General features: G+C 31.7%; 1 protein-coding gene across 1 annotated transcript in view; it reads right to left on the bottom strand.

The window, feature by feature from the left end:
- Positions 1-10,441: 10,441 nt before the first annotated feature.
- LOC132717231 (multiple epidermal growth factor-like domains protein 10) overlaps positions 10,442-12,358 on the bottom strand; it is a 40,643-nt gene continuing 38,726 nt past the window's right edge. The window contains exons 4-6 of the mRNA XM_060700663.1: positions 11,846-11,969; positions 10,983-11,029; positions 10,442-10,539 (exon numbers count right to left, since the gene is read on the bottom strand). Of these exons, the coding sequence (XP_060556646.1) occupies positions 10,442-10,539; positions 10,983-11,029; positions 11,846-11,969 (269 nt within the window). The remainder of the gene's footprint in view (positions 10,540-10,982; positions 11,030-11,845; positions 11,970-12,358) is intronic.

Below are 12,358 nucleotides of genomic sequence, written 5' to 3'. Positions count from 1 at the left end.
TCGCGCCTCCGCCAAATCATTTTTAAAAAGCTTTTCCCTCCGCGCCCTCACTATGAAGCGGGCTTACGCTCCGCACCTCCGTCGTTTTATTTCTTAAATCTCGCCCTGGCATAGCGACATTTTACTTATTTGATTTCGCCCCGGGTCTCCGCCAAATATTATTGATTTTGCTGCTCGCCACGCCATTTTATTTATCAAATCTCCCTCCGAGCCCCCACTAGGCGACGTTTTATCTTTTATTTATCGCCATGTTTCCCCGCGTATAAGCGTGTTTTCGCCCCGCGATCCCGGCAAGCAAGCGAAACGTAAAAAAATAACCTAATTTGAACGGCAATGCGCGGAGTGAAAACACGCTCCGCGCTGCCATTTTATTTTTTTATTTCGACTTTTTGCTGGGCGAGGTCGCGGGTCGATAACACGCTTAATAGTGGAGGCGCGGGCGAAGTTTTAAAAACTCGTCACGCACCCCGCTCATGAGCGTGGTTTTCGCTCCGCGCCCCGCTGTTTTATTTGTGAAATCTCCCTACGGGCCACAAAGGGTCGAATATTTATTAATTAAACTTTGCACCGACCCGCCATTTAAACTTGTTAATTCTCGACGTTTCGCTTGGCGTGGACGCGGGCGAGAATACCAATGGCACAAATCGGACACAATAGGTAACGTTAAAAGTACTTTATTCAGTAAAAATCTAAAACATGTAAGCCTATAGGAACAATATCCAAATGAAGTATTTATACGTTGTTATATAAATAACACATAGGTTTGTGAGCAACGGAAAAACAATTTAAATCAATATGAAATCAATAATATGAAAATAAATTAAGAATTAACATTAACAACACTTCAATATATTTCAAAATGACGTTTGTTATTTCCTTCCCACAAAACCTTTTTTTCAAAATTATTATATCATGTTTTATGAGAAAATTATGTTAAGGTTCTTATGACATTCGAACATAGGGTATGAATATATTGTTCAATGTACACTTATATCATAATTGTCAAATGTTTACTGATGTATATTAAAAATGTCAATTTGCATTGGTTTTTCTAGTTAAAGTTAAAAACGGATTAATGTAATGTATCACTGAAAGATTGCATATTGATATTCCTTGTTACTATTCTACATGCATTTTTATTTACCAAATGACAAACATAATAAAGCACCAGGGAAGTTTTTGTAAACTTTTAAAACTATATTGATCACCAAAAGTTATTTATTGTTTTGTTAAATATTATTAGTCATTCAAAGTGAATGTGCCTATGAATGTATTTTAAAACGTGACTTTGAACATTTGAAAAACATTATAATTTATAAAAGAATGAAATATATTGTTACATTTTCAGATGGTAAAATAGGCGGGCGCTGTTTAATTGACTGCGTATGCTGTAAAAATGTGGATGTAATGGTTTATTTCCTGGAGGAAATTGTAATGATGGGCGTATTGATATATATGGAAGCGATCGCACTACATGTACTCGTAAATGTCCGAAATATGACAGTGATGCCGATATCTGCAAGTCGTGTTATGACTGTTTTTACCTTGACGGTACCAAAGACTTTTCAGAGGAGTGTCCTTCTGAATGTTTATTCTGTACATCGTTTCAATTTGAACTTATTTCTTAAAAAAAAAAACTTACAATGAACATTCCTCTACAGCCTACAGGTTTTGTAAATGTCCGGAAAAACTGTAAATGTAATCAACATGTACATATATGTGTTAAATGTCAGTCGGGTTATTTAGGTCCTAGCACTACATGTCTTTAACTATAAAATATGTCTATCAACAGAACTCTGCCAGTCATGTGAAGCCGAATATTACAATGACAACAAGTTTAATAGTTCTCAAAATGCTGTGAAGAATAATAGTGTTCATCAATGCCCAGCTGAATGAACAAGTTACTTGTCTTTCAATAATTTTAAATACTCAACGTAACATCGTATAGTTGTTTACGGGCATTGTATAATAAAACTGGTTTGTCACAGTTCGTGAGTAAGAGTTCATGTTTGGCGGGTATTGATTGATGGAATCAGTTCTAGCGAGATTTTCTAGGTGGCAATTTCAAATTCAAGAATGTTATAAGACGTGTAGTACCTTTGGTCATATTGATTTTCTTTTTTATCATGTTCTTGGGCGGCTGTCATTCCTAAGACGGATTTACGATCAATTTTGTGCAAAGTACATTTTTCATAAATTTGTTCGGAACATGCTTGTAAATGTTACCTCATAATTTTGCATAACGTCAAGATAATGTGATCTGTCAATCAATTCATTTTATATATTGAAAGACATAATAATACAGATTATTATTTTCATATCCGTGTATTAGATATATACTGTTCAGTAGGATGTGTATTCCTCCATTGTCTAAGTTTTGGTTTATATGAATGTGAAACATATGTAACATATTTAGTCGTGCACATACAATAAATAAGCATTTCTCTCGCCAACGCATAACAGAGTTGTTATTTCTTTGTTTTTTGTAGAAAGATGGTTCGGACTTGTACATCATGTATGCCGGATATATTTGGTTCAACATGTTCTATAAACTGTTAATACGATGCTTGTAATCGACATGGTGGATTTTGTTGTCACGGTTGTAATGAACAAAACCCATGACAAAAACAATATAGTGCTTTTGAGAACAGCTTGAATCCAGACCAGCCTGCACATCCGGACAGTCTGATCAGGATTCATGATGTTCGCTATCAGTTTCTCTACTCGTAATAGGGTTTTTAAGCGAACAGCATGGATACTGATCAGACTGCACGGATGCGCAGACTGGTCTAGATCCATGATGGCCGCAAACGCACTATGTTGGTTTTGTCATGGCGCGGATCCGTGACATGACATTTCCAACATATTGGTCAAATGACGTAATGGTAGAAACGTTATGCCACTTTTTTTCTAATTATACGACAGGCGCTTCAAAACTGTCAATTGTCAACTGTCAAATCAAAACTGTGCAGTTTTATACAGTGTGCACATCAGTTGAATGTGAGCAACAAATATTTGTACTGCACTAAAATATCACAATCGTTCACCCCGATGACAACCGTTTCCCATAGTTTAAAGATATAGGTAGAAATGACCCACTTTTACAGCATAAATTTTAAGTACAAACAGCGAAGATAAACTTGTTCTGGTAACCTTGAACCTCTGACAAAACACTCTCTGAATCGTATATTAAGTACCAAGATAAAACATTTTAAGGAACTTTGAGTTTGGCAAATCTAATTTTATCTATTCAAACGGACAAAAAAAAAAAAAAAAAAAAAAAAAAAACAAAAAAACGTTCAAGGCTTTACTTACTTGAACTTATTTAAACAATAATTACATGTATTCTTAAATTGTTATTTTATTTCAAGGGATGATATTTTTCCAAGTATTTCTCTTTATCATAGCATGTCATGGATGATGTGTATATAAATTGGAATAAACTAAATAGAACCAAGAAGATATCACACATATGTATAAAACAAGGGTATATAATTGACTAACAATTGTTAAAGGAAATGAATGTGTGCGTAAAACGCTTGAAGCTCTTGAAATTCCGTCATGCTTTATATAAAAGTTAGGGAAAAACAAAATTTCCTTGAAATTACATCATTAAACATAATGTAAGTAGCATGCCTCAAGATCCATACTTATTTTTATAACAAGTACGAAGTATATTTTGAGGGTAAAATATTGTGAGGTGTTTGAAGGAAGTAAATTACACATTGCATACAATCCACATGAATTACCAAACAAATGTCAAAATAGGCAAAATTGTCACTACTGCATTAGTCACCCATTAGACATATGGTGATATTTTTTGTCAATATTTTGCGTTGTTATTTTAAATGTACTCTGTCAATTCGTTGTAATAGTTTATGCTGATAAGAGAAAGTATGTTTTTTTTTGTGGCCTACGTATTATTTTATGATAAAACTGTATTGTGAATCTTATTCTTAAAAACATATTTCTTGATTTAAAGACAATAATTGCGCTAAAATGATAAATTTTCACAGCAATGATAACTATAAGCTGTAACTTTTTTTGTTTTGCGCAGTAGTACGCGTGTGTCATTTTCATTACAAGGGCCTGTTTCCCATACCTTAATGAAACTATTTATCATGCTTCAAATATTGTTGTTGTTAATGTTATTATGTGAATATGCTATACATGTATATGATCACACAACGACGTGAGAAAACATCATTATATTAGGGTGTTTTTTGTTCATATAATTCATTTCTTGAGCCTGACGATTTTCCGCAATCTTTTTATTCAAATAATATGTTCAATTTTATTGAAGCATATGCCGTTGGGGGATAGTTTGCAGTTACAACTACCGTCCATGAACAGTCTGAATCAAACCGAGCAAGCATAATTTTCAATTTTGATGTTTTAAATGTTCTTTAGTGATTTTTTTCTATGTTGACATTCAATAGTTGATGAAAACATAATGCACCTTGCGTGATTGTATTTCTTTTATAATTTTGTATTTCGGTATTTTCATTGTATATTTGACAATTATTTTTGTCAACATACTTCTTATGTATGTGATAATGTGTGTAAGTTTTTCTGACTTATCTGCCATTTTAACTTTAATTTTGTTTTATACAAATTTCTAACTTAATTGTAAATAAATAAATAAATAAAGTAGCATACATTTGTCCTTTGTTATCTGATTATGAAACATCGATACATAGTTTGTTTCTATGTAAACTACTTACAAATATGACTCAATGGAAAAGATAAATGTGATCGCTATAATATTCCTGACCACTTATGCTAATACTTGGTAACACTCGACAGTTATTCTTTTGCGACACTTGTCGTAATTATGAAACTTGTTTTATATACACTTGTTAGGATAGAAAAGTCATGAAATTAAGCTTTTTTATTTTTTAAGAAAAAAGCATCATTATACATTAAATTGAGTTATTTGTTTCTAATCTAAACTTACAATGAAGCATGAAAGATGTTTATTATAGATATTCGGCAATTTTACGAGTCGTAGTTATGGTAACACAATATTGTTTAACATTGATACACTTGCACTCTTACCGATATAAGTTCGAATCCCACCGGAGACTTTGGAATTTTTCATGTTAGGAAGCTAACCGGCTAGCTTACGAAACGTCGGTGGTTTTACTAAAATGCGCGCTCTTGTCTAAACTTAAGATTCAAGATTCAACATTCAAATATTTTATTTGGTAACGTAATGATATCGTTTCTTACTACACAGACACATACATAAGGTGATACGATAAAACTTGTCAACATTACACAACTTTACAGACAATAATAGTAACAGAACATATTATAAATATTGCCAAATACTTGTAAGAGACAAAAAGGAAGACAGAAAACAAGGAGGTTGAACTCATAGTGAATTTGTATATTATTTGACTTACTAAATCACTACAAAAATAACTCAAATGTTACACGAAATTGATAAAATATAACAAGGTCAATTTGCATATTACTTTAATTCAAAACGGTAGATACCGTAACAGGCGTATTACGACATCAAACTAAGCATATCTTGACACATTTTAAAGGCTTTATATATATAAATTTACATTTTTCAATTTACATGTTGCTGTTGGTACTCTTCATGACAATACCGTCTTATTTCTATTCTAAGTTAGTGAGCAGACAATCTTAAGCCCCAGTCACATTAAAGTTTACGACCAGTAAAGACCAGTTCACGATCACCAATGACCACTGGTCGCGAACAATATTTAAAACGTCTTACGACGGTCATCGGTGATCTTCGGTAGTCGCAGGTTATCTTATTTAGGTCCCACGACCAATTTCAGTCGTTGAGAGGTTTTTGAACTTGCAAAACAACCTCCCTGCGATCAAACAGGTCGCTAGTGATCTTATAAGGTCTTAGGCAGTCGCACGATCGTCGCTCGAAAGTGCGACAATCTTACGACAGTCTTTTCAAATTGCCACTAGTCACTGATAATCTTGAGTAACCTTGAGTTATCGTGCGATGGACGTAGGACAAGTTATAGATGATCGCATGACAGGTCACGGTAAGTCGTAAGTAATCCCACACAATCTTGAGACCATCGTACGTTTGCTTATTACCTGTCGTACGATTGTCAATGATGACAGGTCTTACGATAGTCGCAGACGCAAATTTATCTGTGCAAAAAGAGTTTTGGTCGCAGACAATCGCTGATGATCGTAAGTTTTACAAGTCGCCGGTGGTCGCAAATTATCTTATGATCTAGTGTGACTGGGGTTTTAATTAACTTTGCAAAAGCAATTCTAAATTTCATTGTAATTCCATCAAGATACAGTGAGTAATTAAATGAAGTCTTTAAAAGTCTACATGTGCCTAGACTGGGGCTAGTTATTACATTATGATACCATGACTGGTCAATACGATTTTGTTTAAATAATAAATATACATTTGCAAGGTTATCAATATACCACGCATATAATAAACCTGCATGATCTTATAATGATTTTACATTAGACAACCAGTTACTTTTGTCTCTATTGATATCATTTAACATTTATGTATATTAATACACTTGTAACTATATATAGTAACAAAATCGCCTAGTATGTTTTCAACTGATTATGACTGTCACGTGACCTATTATGAGTTTGCGACCCGGGGCCGAGCGCACAAACTGAAACAATGACGACACACTTTAACTGAAAAAGTGAAAGAAGGTTAAGCATGAATCGCTTGATTTTATTATGAGAGCTGAAGCATATTTCGTACACATACAGATTTATTACTATTGAAGTTTAAAGAAATAATACAACAAATTCATGCCGAAAAAAAAATAAAATAAAACTTGCTTCTAGATTCTGCAGTACAGTAGTGTACTTTGAACATACAAAAAGTAAACAACTCTGTAGAAGTTACGGTACTGTACACTAGAAGTTACTGTACTTTAGAGTAGAAATGCAAAAAGGAATTTCAACGAAAGAAATTTCAAGGTATTTATTTTTAGAAAAATGATACTATTAGATCTAACAAGTGTATTTAAGACATTAATACACGTGTTAGTTGTGCCAGAAGGTGATTATCTGTCCTGAAATGAATAATGCCCTCGGGCTGAAGCCCTCGGGACCATTATTCATTTTCCGGGCCGATTATCACCTTCCGGCCCTACTTTGCCGTGTATTAATCTCTTATAAGCTACTGACAAAAACACGTTTACTTTAAACAATATTTGAACAGAATTTGATAATCCGCGTACACATCTGTTAACATTTAAAGGGTGCATTTTCAGCTCACCATAAATATACATACTGCTTGTTGACTGCTTAACACATAACATGGACTTACACAATTTTAGATGTGCTCGTTCGATTTGTTCACTTTTACCAAATCCTCATTTTTGTCACAGGCATACTTCAAAATACATGCAACAAAAGCATCAAACAATTGCAAAGAATAACTTTCTTAACAAAGGTTTCAGATTGAAGAATAAAACAATTAATGCCTTGAGGTCTTTCATTACTAAATACTCTTGATTCAAATTAAAAATACCAGTATAGTTAAATACAGTACCTAAATTGAACTTGTCGAGTATTTCTAAGGGAATATTATTTTATTTCCAATGCCCTCATTATTACTAATCGGACCCTTATTCCTAAAACCCATAACCTTACTTTTACCTTCATTTACTTTTAATCCCCATACTGTACAGTAATTATGCAATGTATCTAAACTATTTTATAAGTATTCAGATGATTGACTTAAAATAACAATATAATCAGCAAATTACAGAATAAATGTAATAACTGCTAACGTTAAATCAGAATAAAAATTAATATAATTTAATAAAGCACGTAAGAGCAGCTGATGTCTTCCTCCACTTGTAAAGCTGGACAGTCGCCATTTGTAATAAATAATTCAAAGTAAATAAGTTAGTTATTTATAGATCAGATTAAAAAAAAAACATTAACAGTTCAACTTGATATATTTTTATACAAAAAAAAAAAAAAAAACAAAACAAAAAAAAAAAAAACAAATAAAACACATGCACAGTTGTACAAAACTTAAATAAAAGAGTATCAAATTATGATTTCAAGATTTTTCAAGATTTATTATTCACTCCATACACAATACATGTAAATGAGGTAAATAACAAATTACAAATGTTTACGAAGTTAACAGCATGTACAGCTCGAATTCGCTATTCCTTTAATATTCTGTTTACATCAAATAGGGGTGTCGATAATTCTTATACAAAATCATATTATTTATCGCCTAAATCTTTAATCACCAAAATAATTACTCATTTTTAACCGTTCAGCCTAATAGTTGTGTGTTGGCTTCCTCAGTGTAAAGACCCTGGTTCGATTCCTGGAAAAGGCATTTTTTCTTCTCTTATATTTTTTGTTTTTTTTTATATTTTTTTCAAAGATCTGGATTTTAGTTCCTCGTGAATTTAGTTCATACAATACTACCGGTATTTGAGAACATTTAGTTTTACAAACATTCGCTTCCGACATGTTCAGTTAGAGGCAACCCGCACAGTCGTGATTAGAGTGATAAATGAGGATTGGAAGATATTTAAATATATAAATATACAATTGAGCCGAAATTGTAAAAAAGGCAAATTGAATTCAGAGTTTTAAATAGCATTAAATTGACAATACTATTCAATCTGTTCAATGACTGTTAAAATCAAATTCATTCAATTTTGCTAAACCGTTGTAAGTTTAACTTTAAATTGTACAAAATTATAAATCACAGGTTTATAAGAGAATATGAAAATGTTTTTTGAAAGTAAAAACCATACAAACACAAAAAAAATATTGCACAATTGCAGATTTGAACTCGGAAAAAAAATCTAAACTTTCTCCTCATAATCTGAACTCTCTAACCACTACGCTACTCAGTTTTACGTATCCATATCCACTTTTATTCTTCTATATTGCAATAAAAATGCAAAGTGTAATAACTGAATAACTTGCACAACCCATTATATCATAATGGTATGACCGATTAATGTAAACGTTATCGTGTTCGACTTATAACTCACACATCTTACAATATTCTTTTAACATAAACAGGAGAAAGTTTAACATTCATACAAAATAAAACGAATGATTTCAAAAATATCTATCAAAGTTTATAAAATAATTTAGTTCAATATTTTTCTAAGATCATTTTTATAAACATGCGCAGTTTTTTTTATATATCACATAATTAGAGGGCTCAGGTTCATTGATTCACCAACATTATTATTTTTGGATTTCTATAAAAATTAATTTCAGAGATATATTTTTATTCTATCCGTATTAAGATTTGGGCATTCTAATAGAAAATGCAATTCGTCGCCTATGTTTTGATTGCAGAGAGTTCTAAAGGTAGCATATGCCAATTTCCAGTTTCGACCGGTAGTTTATGATTTCTAGTTCTGCATTTGATTATATATTTAAAATATTTGGTAGGTGATTCACTAAGGTATTTCTCAATTTCAAATTTTCTGTATGTAAATATGGACATCCGTTTTATGGATTTGTTCTGCCCTCAAATGTGCGTACATCAAAATATCACCATGCAGTCAAATGTTTTAAATGCTTTTTAAGAAAGTATTTACAATAGTGTTTAACACATAAAATATTAGACAGATAATCATAACCTTACAATAAAGAATGATATTGTGTTTGATATAATGTCGTCTATTGTTTATAAATTAAATTGTTACTCTGTTCTCAGTCTGACTCTTTCAATACACTTAATTGTTGTTGATGACCATTTATCTTGGCGTGTGCTTACTGTGATAAGTCCATCAATGATATCAAGTGTCTGGACGAATTTCTCCATATTCATGCTCAGATACTGTAAAAAACGAAGAGAAAGGAAAAATATTTTAAAATCATTTAATGTACCAACTAGAATGTAGACGAAACGTTTATATAAACAGTTTATATTTTGATACTTAATAAATTATAAATGATCTGAACAATTAATTCACAAATACCTTGAACTCTTCCAAGATCCTCATAGTCATGTGGCTTTAACACTGGGTCGCTGTTTGATGCTGAAAACATTGACCTTTCTATATACTGATATTCTTGTAATATATCAACGCAACTTAACAGAGTTATTGACTACATAACGGATTATAAAATGTGATTGAAATATACAAGTTACGCTTTGGATACATGATTATTTTCCAACAACAACAAAAACAACAAATAACAACTAACAATGCCCGTATATTTATCTCGCATGCGATTAAAAGATTTGCACAACATTTTAACTTCAGAACAATCAGTTATGCAAAAAAGCACTTCTTCATTGAAATATTCAAAATGCCAAATATTAAATATTATCAAGGTAAACCCTTAAAAATATTCAAGGTATGTTATGATATTATAGGTACGAAAGAAATTGTTAGTAATTACATATACGAGTATTTTAAATGAAATGCACAGAAAGATCTGAAGAAGCCAATTAAAAGTCTAGAAAAAACCAACAAAAAATACCTTGTATTATTCCATGCTTGCTTGCACTGCCAGCATTTGCTGAATTTCCACATTCCATTTCAATGCCTGAAAAAATTTGAATAATTATGCTACTATTTATCTAAGTAATTGCGCCTGAAAATATTTGAATAATTACGATACTATTTTATCTAAATTATTACGCTTGAAACTCAATGGTAAGAACATATGATTCAGATTGAAAGTCATTTAATTAAGAACTGACCGTGTAAATGGAGATATAAGGGGAGAGGTGGTCTAGTGGTTAAGGTGTATGCCTCTTAATCCAGGGATCATGTGTTCGAGCCCTACTCGGGTTACAACCCGTTTTTATATGACGCCATGACTGGTTGGTTCCAGGAAACGGACTCTAAAATGATCGATATTAGTGCAAGAACTTGTTTCGCAATCGAGCTTAAATAAATATGTTAAAAATTAATATGAAGAACATAAGATTTTTGATGAAAAAAAATCATCTAAAAGTTAAAAATAACATTTATATATATATTTACCAGAGTTTTCATAAACAGGTCCTTTTGTTTTGTAAGTATCATTGACCCTGTAATGTAAATGAAATGTTGGCCATATTTCTTTTAGATCATTTGACTTGTCATTTATAAATATGCAGTACTCAAAAACTGTTGTGATATATTCATCGTACATCGTATTTTGAAAGTACCATAAACATGCTTTCAGGATTATCTCACTCCTACAAATATCTTTGATTGTTTTAGAGAAATGTAACTTAGCAAAAAGTTAATCAAGAAATTAAGATAAAAAGGAAGAGGGGGGTTATAACTGTGAAAAATAATAGAGTTACATGTCCTTTAGAAATGCATTCCAATTTAAAACTGCAACAAGTGTGACAGTTTTTCAGAAAACGACCTTAGAAAAAAACAGTAAAAGTGCATATCTTTGGAAATGTCAATTCCGGATTATCTCCCCTGCCACATGTATAATAAGACTGAAGTTGTATAGTGTCTGCGAAAATAGACCTTCGCAGAACGGTTAATCAGGGCTAAAATCAGGGCTTAAAAGTTGAAAAAGAGGCATAACTTTGCACAAAAAAATTAGAAATGACTTTTGAAATTGTGTTCATTCATGACAATAAATATGTTTACAAAGTTTGGAGCAAAAACTAGGTTTTACAGTTTTCGAGAAAAAAGGTTAACCAATGCCAACACCGACACGGCGAAGCTAACGAGAGGGTCATGACAATAGATCCTTTCTTCTTCTTTTTGGAAAATGGAACTCAGAATTTTTTAGAATTTTGACATATTTCATATATTGTACACTTAGTCTATTTTTGCAACTTTCATGTTCTTTAAGATCTATCTTGGACAAAAATTCAGTTTAATATATTAACAATCTTTACCTTTTCCGATATTTCCGGAGAATAAACGTAATCATAAATACGATGTTAACAACTACTGACACAGCAAGAAATGTTCCAAGTGATATAGCAGCTGTATTTACTGACTGCTCTGAGGAACCTAAGTCTAAAGAAACATCGGTAAACAACACAATTATCTTACCTTAGAACTAGAAGAGTGCTACATGGGTATATTTTAAGACATATTAAAAAGAGAGTACAGTATGTATCACTATAAATTAATTAAGACATAAAATGTAATCAAATGTCTTGCTTTTAATTGGCTTTCACATATTGTTTTTTTTATTATATACATAAACATGTGTATAATTTTTGTAGCAGATACTTTTATAATTCTTATTATTAAAATCATCATCATTATCCTTATTTTCATCATCATTAGCAGCGGCAACAGCTTAATCATCATCATTAAAAATTTACAGATAAGACATAATTATATAACATTAACACATAGCATAGCTAAAAATGAAAAGCATATATAACAAATATATGATG

The sequence above is a fragment of the Ruditapes philippinarum genome, unplaced genomic scaffold (assembly GCF_026571515.1).
Source record: "Ruditapes philippinarum isolate M1 unplaced genomic scaffold, ASM2657151v2 ctg6110_1_1_1_1, whole genome shotgun sequence".
Classification (NCBI taxonomy): Eukaryota; Metazoa; Mollusca; class Bivalvia; order Venerida; family Veneridae; genus Ruditapes; species Ruditapes philippinarum.
Note: the sequence above shows the minus strand (reverse complement) of the source record. Positions and strands in the feature narration are given on the sequence as shown.